The sequence below is a fragment of the Dipodomys spectabilis genome, unplaced genomic scaffold, assembly GCF_019054845.1.
Source record: "Dipodomys spectabilis isolate Male_0828 unplaced genomic scaffold, ASM1905484v1 ptg000067l, whole genome shotgun sequence".
In the NCBI taxonomy this organism is placed as follows: Eukaryota; Metazoa; Chordata; class Mammalia; order Rodentia; family Heteromyidae; genus Dipodomys; species Dipodomys spectabilis.
The window spans coordinates 6,702,610-6,719,310 of NW_024870744.1; the positions used below are offsets into that span (position 1 = coordinate 6,702,610).

General features: G+C 55.3%; 1 protein-coding gene across 2 annotated transcripts in view; it reads right to left on the reverse strand.

Annotated features, from left to right (window-relative positions):
* Window positions 1–16,701, reverse strand: part of Col5a1 (collagen type V alpha 1 chain) — a 143,163-nt gene that overhangs the window by 31,382 nt on the left and 95,080 nt on the right. For both annotated transcript variants that reach the window (XM_042681059.1, XM_042681060.1), the window contains exons 32-43: window positions 15,526–15,579; window positions 12,568–12,612; window positions 12,395–12,448; window positions 11,394–11,438; window positions 10,921–10,974; window positions 10,043–10,096; window positions 7,893–7,946; window positions 7,075–7,182; window positions 5,717–5,806; window positions 5,549–5,602; window positions 3,981–4,088; window positions 878–985 (exon numbers count right to left, since the gene is read on the reverse strand). In XM_042681059.1, coding sequence (XP_042536993.1) covers window positions 878–985; window positions 3,981–4,088; window positions 5,549–5,602; window positions 5,717–5,806; window positions 7,075–7,182; window positions 7,893–7,946; window positions 10,043–10,096; window positions 10,921–10,974; window positions 11,394–11,438; window positions 12,395–12,448; window positions 12,568–12,612; window positions 15,526–15,579 — 828 coding nt within the window. The remainder of the gene's footprint in view (window positions 1–877; window positions 986–3,980; window positions 4,089–5,548; window positions 5,603–5,716; window positions 5,807–7,074; window positions 7,183–7,892; window positions 7,947–10,042; window positions 10,097–10,920; window positions 10,975–11,393; window positions 11,439–12,394; window positions 12,449–12,567; window positions 12,613–15,525; window positions 15,580–16,701) is intronic.

Below are 16,701 nucleotides of genomic sequence, written 5' to 3' on the forward strand. Positions count from 1 at the left end.
AGGGACACACGTGCACTCTCAGTGGGGTCTCCCTTCTAACCAAGGGCTGGGGGATGGCCCCCAGAGCTGAAGCTGTGCAGAGCAGCTGCGGAGGTGGCGATGTGGGGAGTCTCTGGAGATCTGCTTCCCTTTCAAACTGGACCATGAACAGAACACAGCGAGAGGTGACTCCATTCCGGAGTTCTCAAGAAGGCCTGGAACTCTTCTCCAGGTTTCTGTCCAGGCCCCACTGCCTCCCCCCCAGATGGAGGTGTCCTCTAGGCAGACGTGACGGAGTCAGGAATGTCACCAGAGAGCTGTCATACACGGAAAGTTGGGCCGGAGAGCTAAGTCTCAATGTCGTCACTAAATGAAGTCTAAACTATGAGAGCCTTGGTAATAGCATCAGATTAGGAAGCGCATGTTTAATGAAACGGAGCCTTGATAATTCAGGGGAAGATGTTTAAAAATAGATATTGAGTAAAACCCTGTTAAATCCAGACTCCAGATTTGTAGTGATTCAGAGGAGAGCAAGGAGCTTTCTCCTCTGCTCTGGCCAGTGATGACACAAGTCCTGGGCACCAACAAACCCTGGCAAGCAGAGAGCGGGGGCCCACGCCCCGGCACACACCTGCCCGTGGGGACCGCTGCCAGCAGGCCACTGCGCAGCACCTGCTAACTGCAGAACTGAGCTGGCCAGGGTTGTCAGCACCTGCTAACTCCAGAACTAAGCTGGCCAGGGTTGTCAGCACCTGCTAACTCCAGAACTGAGCCGCCCAGAGCTGTTAGCACTTGCTAACTCCAGAACTGAGCTGGCCAGGGCTGTCAGCCCGGCCCGGTCCGTGGGCTGAGTCCCATGCCCTCGCACTCACCTGCCATCGCTCCCCACACTCCTTACCTTGTCCCCGTCCTCTCCAGGGGGACCCACAGGGCCAGCCGGACCAGGAAGCCCCACGGGACCCTGGAGGCCATCGCGACCAGCCGGGCCTTGTGGGCCTTTCTCGCCCTAGAGAGGACAGAAGATCCCAGGTGAAGCGTAGGATCACACCACCACCCACTCAGTGCCCCACAGAGGGGCAGGGAGGGAGCTGGGCACCACCACAGCCAAAGGGCCCTCAGCAGGATGCACTATGGGTCAACTCAGCCCAGCCTGGACCCTGAGTGTCCAGCGGGTCACTACACCTCGCCCATCCTCATCCCAGGAAGAGTTGTTCTTTATAGAGAGGGAACCTGAGGCACAGTTAGTATGACGACCTCAATAGAAAGGGTCCCCAGCTGGTGAGGCTATTTGGGGAGATGGTAGAATTGTAGGAGGCAAAGATTGGCTGGAGAAGTGGGCTAAGGAGGCATGTCTGGATAGATACCAGAACCCTGGGGCTTTTCACCTCTCTGCTCCCTGGCTGCCAGGGGAAGGTAGCTCTGCCCGACCCAACTCTCTGCTATGATGCCTGGCCCCACCACAGACCAGAAACTGTGGACCCAGCTGAGCACGGACTGAAACCCCTATAACTCAATCTTTCCCCCTTATGTGGCTTCTCTAAAGTATTTGTCACCGTGGTGTAAGACAGTAACAACGTGAATCCCTGTACAGCGGGGATTCAGATCTAGTCACTAAAGTCCTGAGTCTGAGGGTGCAGGGCCCAGCTGTGTCCAGGACATCCCCAGCTCCAGCCTCCACCCACCATGTTATCTTTGTGAATCTGTGGTCAGCCTGACTGTGCAAACCCATACCGGCACATATTCATGTGCATAAAAGATATAATTAAGTGCACATATTGCACAAACGCATGTGCATACAGCCATGCCTGCACACACAGGCACATGGGACTTGTGTTGTATGTGTGCACATAAGCACAAACAAGAACATGTAGAAATGCATTGCACATACCTGCACACACAGAGAAGCATACATGCACATGCATCCAGACATATATACTCAGATATGCAGGTGTACATACTTACATATACACAAACACAGAAATGCCCAGACATGGGTGTGTGTGCTTGGGGAGATAGATGTGGACACACACACACAGGCACACAGGCACATGCATGGGCACGCACACACACACACACACACACACACACACACACACACACACACACTTCCTAGCCTCATCACTGACTCACTTTCCTCCTGCTCCACCTCTTGGTAACCTCCGAAGCTTCTCGCTAAGTTCTTGCTAGGCTCAGTTTTGCCTGCCATCCCATCACTCTGTGAGAGATGTAAATTTTCTCACCCCAGCCAAGAACCTTCTCTTCCAAGGGTACAAGAAAATAGGCGTAGTACAAGGGGGAGAAAAGGGCACAAATGAGAACAGGCACAATCAACGCTGGGCTCCAAACACAGCCAGGGATGGCCAGGCTTCCCCACCCACCCCAGCCTTCCTGACCCACCCGTCACACGCTACTCCTCACATCTGGTTCCTGTTGGTACCAAAATCTGCTTCACCTAAGCCAGAAAATGTCTCGGCTGTGCGTGGGGCTTTAGGGCAGCCTTCTGACCCACATGTCCAGCCAGAGTGGGGGACCTTTGGGCTGTTCTGACCTTTTCCTGACCATCCCTTTGCTCCAGAGCTTCAGGAAGACCTCGAACTTGCTGCCGGACAGGGCAGCTCTCGCAAACCACCGGCTTACACATTTACTCTCTGGAAACAGTGAGTCAAACCTTCGCAGCCAAACGTGTGAGCTTGGTGTATGTATGTGTACTAGGTGCTCAGAAGGATTGTGTTTTCTGGTGCAGAGCACAGCTGGACCCACATCCTGAGCCTCTCTGGAGACGGTACACATGTCAGACTTTGGAAAACGTGTTGCTGGACCCTTAATGGCAGAGACGGTCCAGGGCGGTTTAAGTGGGAACGAGCCAATCTGTTCTTTCTACTTGGGGCCCCCAGGAGTAGAAGACACAGGAAATCATACCTCGCTAAAGACAACTCAGTGGGTACAGAAGCCCAGCCCCGAGCTGGCTGGGTTGCTCTCCTGTCAGGTCCCTTCCGAGCCTGAGCCACTATAAGACATTGCAACTAGAATCTGTCTACAGGGCTGACTAAAAGCAGGGCAGGCGGGAGAGGCCAAAAGTATGTTGCAGACTCTGATTCACAGAGGAGCAGACCTTGATTCTCTGACCCAGCTCCTAGCCCTTCTTGGCTAGAGTGCTTCTCTCCGTATCTGCTCTGTTCTCAGATTGGCAAAGGCACCATATGCCCCATCTTGTGGGCTTAGGGGCATGGCCAAGAGGTAGAGAACTTGCCAACCGCTATGTCCAAGACCCTAGAGTCCAGCCCCAGTATTACAATAAAGACACAAACAATAACCAAACAAACAAATGTAAGCTGAGCATAGTGTTGCATGCCTACAATCCTAGCTACTTAGAAAGCAGAAGCGAGAGGATCTCCAGTTTGAGACCAGCCTGGGCAAAGTTAGCTAGATCCTATTCCAAAACCAAAAATACAGGGCCAGCGGTGGTGGCTTATGCCTGTAAGCCCAGCTACTTGTGGAGTCAGTGGCAAGAGAACTAAGATCCAAGGTCAGCCCAGGAAAAAGTGCGAGGCCTTGTCTGAAAAGCAAACCAAAGCAACAGGGGATTGGGAGTGTCGCTCAAGAGGAAGAGCTCTGGCCAGGCAAGCATGAAGCCTTAAGTTCAAAATCCAAACAAAAGGGAGGGGACATAGGTTCAATCCCCTGTACAAGAAACAAGCAAACCCAAACTCCACTCTTCTAAGACGAGCTGTGGGTGGGGCCAGCAGCGGGGCCATCCACACAGGTGACAGGCCGAGAGTGGGGCAGGGCGGAGACCCGCCACACGGTGTGCAGGGGAGCTGAGAGCCCAGGGCCTCGGCCACGGCTCCTCAGAGTACCACACTCCCTAAGGGTGACCTCACTTTACCAGCTCTTCCCACGTCCGTGGGGGGGCACCCTGGGGGAGAGCCAATGCCAGCTATGGGGGGGGGGGGGTCCCTGGTACTCCGGAGAGGACTCTTCAAGTCAAAAGCAGTACTTACAGGAGCTCCTTTCTCTCCAGCAGGCCCTGGTGGTCCCTGGGGTCCGGGTCTTCCTGGAATTCCGATGGGGCCAGCCGCACCGGCCGGACCCCTCTCCCCGGGAGATCCCTGGATATGGCAAGAAAAGAGTTTGCTTCAAAGGCTTGTGGAGAAGATTTGCTGGAGCAACACTCGATTATGTCCCTTACGCCACAGCCCTCAGTGGCTCCCTAAGACTCTCAGCAAACACCCACTATTTACTCTAGGATTGGAGGCTCCATGTCATCTGGCTTCTCCTCACCTCTTCCCACAATTCTGCCTCCTCGGCCCTTTTCCCATCATCCTGCTTCCTCGACCCTCCTCCCACAATTCCACCTCCTCACCTCCCCTCCCACAATTCCACCTCCTCCCCTCCCCTCCCACGATCCAGCCTCCTCGGCCCTCCTCCCACAATTCTACCTCCTCCCCTCCCCTCCTACGATCCGGCCTCCTCGACCCTCCTCCCACAATTCCACCTTCTTACCTCCCCTCCTACAATCCCGCCTCCTCGGCCCTCCTCCCACAATTCCACCTCCTCCCCTCCCCTCCCACGATCCCGCCTCCTCGGCCCTCCTCCCATCATCCTGCTTCCTCGGCCCTCCTCCCACAACTCCACCTCCTCGACCCTCCTCCCACAATTCCACCTCCTCGACCCTCCTCCCACAATTCCACCTCCTCGACCCTCCTCCCACGATCCCGCCTCCTCGGCCCTCCTCCTACAATTCCACCTCCTCGACCCTCCTCCTACAATTCCACCTCCTCGACCCTCCTCCCACAATTCCACCTCCTCGACCCTCCTCCCACGATCCTGCCTCCTCAGCTCTTCTCCCACCATCCCTCCTCTTCACCTCCTCCCCATGATCCCACCTCCTCCCCTCCCCTCCCATGATCCCACCTCCTCCCCTCCCCTCCCATGATCCCACCTCCTCCCCTCCCCTCCCATGATCCCACCTCCTCCCCTCCCCTCTCATGATCCCACCTCCTCAGCTCTCCTCCCACAGAGCCACCAAGCCCTTCTGGATGGCAGAGATTTGTTTGTAAGGCAAATGCTCTATTTCAAGCAACATCAGAGGGGAGAGGGGAGCCTACAGTCCTGCTGGGGAGTGTGGGGGGAGCACCCCAGACCCCTATTCAGCTTGACCACAGCTGTGAGTCTGGGGAAGCAAAGACTTTACTCCTCTCACCACTGGGGTCTTGAGGGTGGAAGGGTCAATGAGTTCAAGCGACAGCAGAGGAGAGCCGCTGCACTGACAGGTTGAGGCTCCACCCCCGGCCTGCGTGGGGCAGCTCGCCCAGCCCTACAGCACATCCTTGGAACTCGTGAGTCCTGCATCCCCCCTTCCATCCACTTACACCCTACTCCATTCACACACCGTGCCCCCAGGCCACAAGCTCCAGTACACAGTCCACATCCACCACCAAGGCCCTGAGCTCCCCCGTCCTCCCAGGACACACGGGGTGGTGCATCATGCCTGCCCGGCCTTGGGAACCATCTGTCTTGCCTGTGGAGTTGGTCTGAAGGAGAGGACAGGATGAAAGCTTTGACTCACCGCAGGGCCTGGGGGTCCCGGGGGGCCTTCGCTGCCTTTCAGTCCCAGAGCTCCCTGCAAAGCGGTGAGATGTGGCTCAGGTGAGAAGCCCCCAGGACCACACCCTACCCCACCCCACCCTCCATGTCCCTCCCATGGCCCCACCCAACCACTAGGCCCCTCACTCACCACAGGACCAGGGAGCCCTCGGTCCCCAGGGAAGCCACGCAATCCTGGAGGGCCATCTTTCCCGGGGAGGCCGGCGGGGCCTGGGTCACCCTGAGAACAGAGGCAGAGCAGAGGTGAGCGTGTTCAGGAATGACTGACTCCCAACCTTGACCTGCCTTGGGGGGTTGCAGGGTCAGTGCCAGTTCAGATTCCCCAGCCCTCTACATCCAGGGATCCGGTTGCTCTGGGGCCTCTCTGGACCTCTTGACCTTCAAAGGAATCATTGGGTTTTGTCTGTTGGGGGGTTAGGGGTTTAGTGCTGGGGAACAGACCTAGGGCCTGGTGTATGCCTGTGCATGGCCCAGGTGCACACCCGTGAGCCTCTCCCCCAGCCTGGTGCCGTGTGGATCTGGGGGAAGGACCTGTAACTTTCTCCTTGCCCTTCATGGAGGTCTAGCCCCTGAAGTCCATTGAGGGCCTGAGCAGGGGTTGGGGTGACTTGGGGTGATTTCTACCTGCATTATGAATTTAGGGTTCATCTCTAGATGAAGGAATCAGGGCTGAAATCACCCTACAAGGACTCACTGCTCAAGGGACTTGCTGAAAAGAAGCACCATCTGGGCCTGTACCCTCCCCTCTCCAAGGGCTGTAAAAAGCTATGGTGTCTTCCAGAATTCCCCAGGCTCAGACCAAAAGATCAACTATCCTTCCAACTAAGCAAGCTCTATGAACCTGGGTGGACAGATTTATGCACATATGTGCATGTGTGGTGTGTATGCCCAAGTACATACGTATTTACTTAGTACGTGCACACAGAGACGTGTGCTTCTTCTCAGTGCTTTGCCACGAATGCAGTCATAGGAAAGCTTGTATCCTGAGCCCTTACTAAAAGGCGGAGTGAGGAGCTATTTTTATGTTAGGGCCTCCTAACCTGGCTAGCTAGGAAGGTGGGAGGGGGGGGGAAGGGCAGCTGGAGGATCATAGTGAGAATAGAAACACTTTCAGAATTTATTTTCAGCCTTCTGAGGTGAGAGACTTTCAAAGAGTCACTTTCGACTAAATCTGTACTGGACGTGGAGGTGCAGGGGCTTTTGTCCAATGATTCTGGGGGCCGGGCAGCAAGAGAAGGAGCCCTCAGCGAGCAGGCGCCTGGGATGGTTTTGATCCCCGAGTTTTGTTCTCTTTGGGCTCCATCCCCGCAGCAGGTCAGCCCAAAGCACAGCTCGAATCAAGGAAGAGTGCAGCTAAATTTGTGGGTTTGGCAAGCGAACAAGTATGAGAAGCATTTACTTGAGAAATTACACACTCAAGACAAAATACAGCATCCTCAAGGATCCCCAGGGAAAGGTCAGCTGAGACCAGCACTCCTAGAGACTCACCTTTGTCCCTTCTTTCCCAGCAACGCCAGGGAGACCCTGTTCACCAGGGGGACCTGGAGGTCCCGGATGGCCACGCTCGCCCATCGGACCTGTTTCTCCCGTGGGACCCTAGAGGGGAAAACGAGCATGGTTACGGTCAGTTTCAACTGGCTTTCTGGGCAAGCTGGGAGGACACTGCTGGTCCCCGTGCTGTGGCTGGCGCCCCACCCCCAAAGGCTACCACCTCTCTGGGACAGAATGAGAACCATTCTTTTGCAGGGCAGGGCAGGGTGGGGTGGGTGCAGAAAGTCAGCCATTGAGGATGGAAGGACAAAAGCCCATGTGTCCCTCAGTTCAGTTCTGTGATGAGAGAGGGTCACTATCTTATTGCCTGCTACATGAGGTGTGTGGTTTCTGAGAAGCTAAGAGGCAAGGTGGCCACTGCCCCGTGTGCTGCTATAAAAGGCGTCAGTGCTCTTGTTGATCTACCATGGCTGGGGCTGGAGCTCTGGGGCGCCGGCAGGAAGCCAGTGTGGGAGAACGTGGTGCCTTGGCTGCTCACAGCAAGGACAAGTGGACACAGCCGGGCCCTGTCCTCCAGAAGCCGGAGCCAGTGCCCAGGCCCATCGGACCCAGGCTCAGGCCACCCTCAATCCAGTGGCTGGGCCTAAGCCGAATGCTCAGTCAGCCCCTGGCCCTTTCTTTCCTGTGGGGTCTCCTGCATGGGACCTGTCTCCTACAGTTGGTTGGCATTGTTGGATTTGCAGCTGTTCGTGTATACATCTTCAGAACCCAAAACCCAACACTGACCATCTCCCCTGTGAGGTTGGAGGTCTCACCTGAGGGCCAACCACGCCTGGAGGACCCGGTGGGCCCGTCTTGCCTTGGAAACCCTGTGGAGAGAGTGCGATGCGCGCTGTTGCTTTGGTGGCCGCCCCCGCCCTGCCGCAGCCTCATCAGAGCCCCACATAGCCCAAAAGCCAGATTTCATTTTCAAGCCATTTCGCTGGCTCTGTTGCCATATTAATCTCATGAAGGTAATGGAGCCAGAGGAGTTGGCATCCTGGCGTCGTTTTGTGCTGAGAAGGGGATTTTTAAACCTGGGAGTGTCTCTCATATCTCTGGGTCATTGAGTAGACTTTGTAGCCTTTGTCCTCTGTGCCTCTTGATGTTCGGTGGGTGATCTGCCCGGATGCTCCCATCCATGTATTTAGCACGGGAAACAGCCAGGCCTGGCTTCTCTTAACCTGCACTTCAGATCTCCTCTCCGCTCCATTAGCTCATGTGGAGGTCAGACGTGACCAGGCCAGGGCTGGCTCTGCTTCCTAAATGGTCCTGTTGTGGGGAGAGCTCTCCTAGGGCCCTGTGAGTGTGACTTCTGGTCATGACAGCAGCCCAGGGCAGGTGGAACAAGGAGCCACCCACAGGGACATGGGATGACCCACCAGAGGCCTTAGAGGAAACTCCAGCTCGGAGAGGGCAGGGGTAGTCTCAGGGCCACAGTTAGGACTATAGGGTGGGCCTTACGCCAGCGTCTGGGATCTCATGCAGAGCCACTGGGCCATGTGAACCACGTCTGAGCACTTGTGCTTCATTAAAAACAGAAAGAACTTCCAGGCCCCAGGAAAACTGTCCTCCAGGGGGTTCTGGACTGGATAACCAAGGGGACTGTGCACCCCACGTGGGCCTCAGAGATGGCCCACCAGTGCCATCAAAACTGAGGAGGGAGGTGAGTAGCTGAATGAGCTTTACCACCATCTTTCTAGAATAAGACCAAAGAAGAACACACAATGTGCAAACACTCTGTCATGTCTCCTTGGAAAGGCATTAGAGAAAAATGTGCAAAGATCGGAAGAAAGGTTTTAATTTTTCTCTATAAACGAAAGAGCAAAGCAATCTCCATTTATCAGCCAGCATGTTGCCTAGAACACCGGCAGAGGTGTAATTAAAAGAGGTCTCAGCACCATCACCAAAAAAAAAAAAAAAGCAAAAGGACTCTTCAAAAAGCAAGAGGCAGAATGTTATCAGATGAGGCCTTCAAAGACCCATTCCAGGGGATGCTGGGGCTAACAGAAACCTTTTGAGACCAAGTGCAAAGAACCAGGCTGCAGAGACAAAGGGGTCTGCCGGTCCCTGAGTGGCCCCCACTGGGGGAAAAGCGTCCATCTGTGCAAACTGTCCTTCAATCTGGACTGAGAGTACACAGAGCAAAAACACAGCACATCTATGGGGAGGCTACTTGGCACTGCTCCACGCCAGGCCCCCAGAAGCGACCACGATCACTGTCCCTAATGGCAGAAGAAGGGTCCAGGAAATGATCAGACTTCTGACAAATGCATCCTCTCTCAGTGGGAAGCAGTGGGCTCCATTACAAGGTCAAGTTCAAAAGCAGTCCTCATCTGAGCATAGCTCAGGAGCAGGATAAAGGCACCTTCCTCACCCTCCACCATCAGCCCCCAGGCTGGAATCTCCTGGACTGGCCCCAGACCTATGGCCCTTTTCTTGAAGTTTTGCTGGCACCAATCATTGCACAGCACACTGCAAATGTAGACTTGTCCATGTGCGTTCCAGTTAAGGTTCCACAGAGATCACGCTAGGATGCACTCCCAATTCTTCAGCGTGGGAGGGGGAAACAAAGAATACAGGCACAAGGTTTCAGTGTGCCAGTGACACTCCGTGTCCTGGTGGTTTAAAACGTGGCCTCTGGGCAAGGCTGATAAAATCAGCAAGAAGCTAGTAGCTACTTTCTCCCCACAGATGCCCGTGCAGCTGCTGGCTTACAAGAGTGGCCTGCCCTCAAGTCAACCACAGATGGTCCAGCCTGGGGAGGTGGACCCCAGGGAAGTGACCCCCCCTGCAGAAGCCTTCCCAGGCTGGCTGGTCTCTCCCAAGCCAGACACTGCACCTCACAGTGACTGCGTGCCTGGCCAGGAGAACCAGCCAGGGAGGGGCCGAGCCAACCACATCTCCCAGCACCCACAGCACTCACCGTCTCGCCTCTCTGTCCAGGGTGTCCGGGGAGCCCATCCTTGCCGGGAGGGCCCTGAAGAAACAGCCAAAGGAAAGAAGTGAAGCTGAGCTCAGAGCAGCGCCACAGTTAGGGGGACCCAGGGCCACATCAGGCAAGAGACATCACCATTTTGTTGCAGTAACCCTGATCCTCGATGCTCTTTGAGAAAGGTGGTCACCAACAGTGACCACACAACTGGGTGCCCTGGAGGAGCCCCTGCCAGATGCGATGGGGCTGAATCCTCAGACCCATCTCAAAGGGTGCACCGTGAGCGTGCTTTTCTCTCAGGGGAAACGGAGGCTGGGATCCCAGCGCTGGCTGACACACTGGGACTCCTATCCATGTAGCGGGCAGCCAAACTCCCAACTTCTGCCCCTGCCCCCCACTGTTGGGCAGGAAAGTTTTTCACTTTAGAGGGGGTGAGGAGAAACATGTTGGAAGATGATGTCCGTAAGACGAACTGTGTCCCCCCAAAGATCTATCAAAGTCCTGACCCTGGGCCCGTGAGCGAGGCCCTCATCTGAATCACAGGCTTTGCCAGGTCAATGCATGTACATGGGGGTCATGCTAGCATGGGGGTGATCCGTGACCCATGTCTGCAAAACAGGGACTTGAAGACACAGAGAGGAGGTAGCAAGTGACGATGGAGGCAGAGCTCAGGGTGCTACAGCCACAGCCAAGCAACACCAAGGACAGGCAGCTACGCCAGACCCAGAGCAAAGTCTCTAATCCCCTGGCCTGGGTCTCCCACCGCAGTGTGAGTCATCCCATCCTTGCGCTGGGTGCTCTTAGGGGGACAAAGGTGACCACACCAGGGAACCTGACCAGCCACCCCTGCAGGAGGACGCACTGCTCACCGGGGGGCCTTTAGGGCCAGGGAAACCTGTGGGGCCTTGGGGTCCGCTGGGTCCCTGGGGAGAGAGCAGTCGGTTAGAGGGCAGAAGTCCTGTCCCCAGCGCCCCCCACCGCTGTCCCATCCCGAGCAGGCGCTGGGCGCAGGCCACTTCTCACTCACTGCTCCCCACCACCTTCCCCCATTTTCTCTGGCCCGGGCTTCACCCTGCCAGGGTGCTAACAGGACTAGCCACAGGGCCACACCCAGCCCCTCAGGGCTAAGTGGCCAGTTTCTTATCATCTCAGACCCACAAAATGAGGCCCAGTGGGTGGTTGACATAACCCAAATAAGCCACTCCAGGGTCCCAGGGAACCACACTCCTACAGAGGCCAGGTGTGCCTCCCCTCCCCAGTCCCCTCCACTGTGTAGATAAGGGTCTTTGGAGCCAGCTGCCCCGTGGAGACATTCCCGCCGTCTAGAGCAGTAGTGGCTCACCCGCTCCCCGGGAGGTCCGGCCGGGCCATCGCCTCCAGAGTTGCCCTGGGAGGAAGGGAAGGAAGGAGAGGAAAACACACTGTGAGTACAGTCCAAGGGCTCTGGCCATGACTCATCCAAGCAAACCAGCAAGATACTGCCTTTGAGCTCTTCTCAAGGTCATTCTGACCTTGTGCAGGGAATATAGCCTGTCAGCACTGAGCTGCAGCCCCTAGAGCTCACCTGTCCCCTCCTCTGTGTGGAGCTGACACTTATCTGACATCTGCAGGGCGGTGACATTTCCACAGCGAACCCCTGCAGCCTGACAAAGGCTGGGCCCAGGCAAGAAATACCACCAAAAAGCCACTAAAAGCCACACGTGGGGATCTTGCTACCGCCCCCCTCCCCCCACCTGATGGCAGGGACTCTAACACACTACAAACTTTTGCCCAAAGCCTGCTTCTGGGAACACAAGATACCCACTGAGCTCCACATGGGAGCATGCTTGGTGTCCTTGTCAGCCAAGGGATGGGCTAGCTCTGCCCTCAGCCAATGGGAGGCAAGCCAACGGGAGGCCAGCCCACTGTCCTGGAAACAAGCTCAGCATCACCGTCCAATGGGCTGCCTTCACATCTCTCTCTGGGGAGCTTCCAAACAGGGGGAGGCTGGGCTGGGGTGAGGGGGGGTGGTCCTTGGCTCCCACCATGCCAGAAAGAAAGAACTTTCTAGTAAAGATCTCTCTGTAGGTCCTGGATAGATTTCCAGAAAAGAAATTCTGCCAGCCAGAACTTGGTGGTGTCAGGGCTGGCTGCCTGGGGTCTCTGAGACCCGGCAGGTCCTGCTTCTCTTGGCCTCAGCCACCTCCGGCACCTGGCCTAGCTCCACGCGGCTTCCCAGAGGCAGCCGAGGAAGGGCCCCTCCTAACGTATCTCCATGGAAACTGCCCGCTTTGGTGCGGTAGGGAAGCCCCTCACACGCCACATGCCCCGAAAACCATGCTGCAGAGGGACCCGGAACATTACCTTGGGGCCAGGCTTCCCTGTAATGCCTCGTGGGCCTCTTTCACCCCTTGGACCCTGGACAGACAGAGAAAAGGCCAGTCAGCACAGACACCCAGAATCATGGCGTCCCGCTGCGCACCCCTGCGTGCTCTCCTGTTTCTCCAGGGCAGCCCTCAGGCCACAAGGTGGGTTACCGTCGGGCCTCGCTGTCCCCGTGGTCCAGGCTTTCCCGGTGTCCCCTACAATCAGAGAAAAGGGATTGTCAGTCACACTCATCAGGCCTGGCGCTGCCCAGGCAGATTAAGCACAGATTAAACCCAGTTCACTGGGTTCTTTTTCTCTCCTCCTCCTCCCCCGCCTCCCTTCCCAGGAGGAAAAACATTATTACAAGAAAGGAGAAGAAAGTCAACTTCTTTCATACATAATTTACTTCTGCTACTGTTAAGAATATTAGCCATTAAATTTTCAACAGGCTGTGCAGAAGAGTGGACCTGCAATTTAACATAGAGCCCACCGATCCGGGAGGCGCTGGCTCCACTCACAGAATTCAGACTCCCTTTGCCATTGTTATTCTGCAATTTCCAACCCACATTTGGAAATGTGAACGTAGCACATTTGTTTTGGCCACAGCAGAAAGAATGGCTGGCAAAGTGCATTTTACCTACGGTGCCCAGAAGCAACGGAGGGGATGTGGCGTCTTCCCCTGCTCGCCAACAACTTCCTGGCTTTTGGTCTGGTCTCTCATATAGAGCCAGCCCAGGACCAATCTGAATGCCAAGTCTGCCATTTGAGTGCCCTCTCTCCATCATTCACTCTGTGTGGCCAGGGCGGAGAATGCTTTCTATCCACACACACCCCCTTGCTATTTTTTTTTTTTTTTTGTGCTGGTCATAGGGCTTCAACTCAGGGCCTTGGCATTGTCCCTGAGCTTTGGGGCTCGAGGTTAGTGCTCTACCACTTGAGCCACAGCACTACTTGTGACTTTCCTCAGTCTGGCTTCAAACCACAGTCCTCAGCCTCCTGTAGGATTGCAGGTGTGAGGGCCCAGTGCCCGGCCTTCCAACCCCCACCCTGCCCCCTTTTGACACACCATTTAGAGTCATCATTAGTGGTGTTGCTTTTTAACAATGCACCCTGCTTTCCAGTGTGTTAACTCTGCAGCAAGATCTTCTGACTTCAAATCAATATTTGCATGTGAAGATTACCAACATATCCGTGATCTCTACACGATTAATGCCATTCCAAGGTAGATACGTGGTCAGTCCTGATTCCAGCTAGCTATATGAGATGGGCCTCGGCCGCCAGCTTCTCTTCCTCCCACCCTCCGTAACTAGCACTGCCCGGCTCTGGATTTCACTCTGCAGAGCAAATGGATCTGGGAGACAAGCTGATCTCATTGTGCCCACCATCCAGGCCCACTGGCCCTGGCAAGGAGCAAAGCAGTTTCCATCTCCGTTCTCCATCTCCGTTCTATCTGTTTGTGGTAAGACACCCGTGTCAAGTTTGGGGTCCCCGTGACTGAAGCTGTGGAGCAGAGCACAGAGCACACCCCCTAGGTCTCCATCACAAACTGCTTGGGCATCTGTGCTCTTGTCCCTGCTGGGGAGGAGTGGGTCATCCCAGAATTGCCCCGCAAGTGTTCTCTTGCAGAGCGGAGACAGCCAGGCCCATAGAGGAGGAGCCTTGCATGGCCCAGTGGATTCCAGTCTCTCTGCTGGGAGACCAAGGAAGCACAGGGCGCATGACCCTTGCTGGGTCTATCACCTTTCTGTGCTGCTCCTTCTCATACAGAAGCTGGCTGGAGGGCACAGCACTGTCTAACACTCTGCCAGCCATCCCAGAAGCAAGACACTGGCTTCGCAGAAGCCAGCAGGTGGAGGATAGAGGTTCCTGAGCACCGGTCAGGCGATGCAGGCACACACATGGCCATCGGTCTGCTGGGCAGTCCCGCAGTCCAGGCAGCTGTTGGACCAGAGCATCAGCAAGGCCCAGAATCACAGCCCTTTTTTTCTCTTGTGCCACATCCCTGCCTCACTGTGGGACCCGGTCACCCCCTCACTCCACTCCTTAGTGGGTGACCCATGGCTGCCTTGGTGGGAAGAGCCACCCTGAACTATGGCAGATCGAAGGACCTCCCCAGCCTCCTGGAAGACCTCCCAGGTCTCCCAAGGTAGACAGACACAACAGCCCCTGGTTCACTCTGCTGGGAGCTCCTCATCTGGTTCCAGTAATGGGCAAAGCTCTCTTGCTTAGCAAGGACTCGAGAAATGTGTGCTGCTAAGGTAAATGGCCTGCCTCCACATAGGACTGCATGTGGCCATGAGGTCTAAAACCCAAGGGCAAATCAAGGTCAATCACAATCAAGACACTCAGAAAACAGCATCAGTCACCAAGGCTTAGAAGACAAACCAGCCCAGAGACTCCTGGAGCTTCAGTTGAGAACAAGACGAAGCCATTTACAACAACAGCCCAGCCTCTGGCTTCTTGCAGACATCTGGGAAGGGCAGCCCACTGGTAGGCCAGAGGACCACATTCTCTGCTCCCCAAATGACTCAATGTTTCAGACATTCTTCTGCACTGACAACTCTGCTTCCCTAACTAAGCTGACACTGAGGGAGCCCCTGCTGCCTGCAGGAAAGGCCAGCTCGGAGTCCAAGGCCGAAGATGGCCATCTCTGTCTTCTGACAGAAGTGTCCAGGCTCAAGGAGGCTCCTGCCAGGAAGGCCTGGACCAGCAGTGTCACCACAGAGGATGGGGGTGCACAGCTCCCCCAGCTCAACTCCCAGGAGGCCTTTGTACAGGTGACAACAAAAGATGTGATCCATCATGGCTGGGGATTGTGACCCTGAGGGAAGAAGGCTGGAAACTCTTACTGCACTAGGTCCTAAAGGGACCTGGGCCTCGCCTGGAGGAGGCAGTGGTATCTTAGCGGAAAGCCCGGGGGAGAGGGGTGCAGAGAAGAGCCTGGTTTCAATTATGGTCTGTGCAGCTCATCAGGAGAGTCCAGGTCCCAGCATGCTCTTATCTTTCACCTGCTAGGTCCTCCCTCCACAGTGCTACAGGCCCAGGCCTGAGGAAACCACAGCACTCAGAGGCAGGCTGCCATCACGGCCGCTCAGTTGCCGCCTAACCGAAGACTGGTCTGTCCTTACCCGGCCGCCCTTCTCTCCGTTGGCACCAGGAAATCCAGGGAATCCAATAGAGCCCTGAAAGAGTTAAGGGGGAGAAAGCATCATTGTCAGGACAGAAGCTTGGGTTACACTGTGTGTGCTGTGTGGGAGAAGGGCCTGGTGATACCCACAAGTGCACCCACCTATACAGTGCCCACTGACCTGTCTATACAGCAATGCCCATCCTCCTATACAGTGCCCACTGACCTGTCTATACAGCAATGCCCATCCTCCTATACAGTGCCCACTGACCTGTCTATACAGCAATACCCATCCTCCTATACAGTGCCCACTGACCTGTCTATACAGCAATGCCCATCTACCTATACAGTGCCCACTGACCTGTCTATACAGCAATGCCCATCCTCCTATACAGTGCCCACTGACCTGTCTATACAGCAATGCCCATCTACCTATACAGTGCCCACTGACCTGTCTATACAGCAATGCCCATCCTCCTATACAGTGCCCACTGACCTGTCTATACAGCAATGCCCATCTACCTATACAGTGCCCACTGACCCATCTCTACAGCAATACCTATCCACCTACACAGTATCCACTGACCCACATGTACAGTACCCACTGACCCATCTATACAGTACCTATGCACCTATACAAAACCCACTGACCATCTATACAGCTGTACCCTTCCACCTACACAATACCCAACTCTCACCTAAACAATACCCACCCACCTACACAATACCTACCCATCTATACAATACCCACCCACCTACCTATACAATGCCCAACTCTCCATCTGCCCATCTATCCATCTTATCTGCCTATCTACCCACTCACCAATCCATACAGCCTACCATTCTCCAAGCCACGCACTTAGCTAACACCTAACCATCCTAGCACCCACACATCCATCCACTCGCCTATCCACACCCACGCCCCAGTCTATCCTCCCTACCATCTGCCCATGTATCTGCCCACCACCCACTTCTGCAATCTCCCATCAACTTAGCACCCACCCACCCATCCAACCTACTGTTCTCCCAACCACCCATCTTCACTACTCAACTTCACTAGCCATCTTCACCTACTCAACACGCACCCACTCAGCGATGCAAGAAATATTTCCTGAGCACTTCCAAGGCTCCAAATCTAAGACTGAAACTGCATCTTCACATGCTCTGCTTTGTCCCC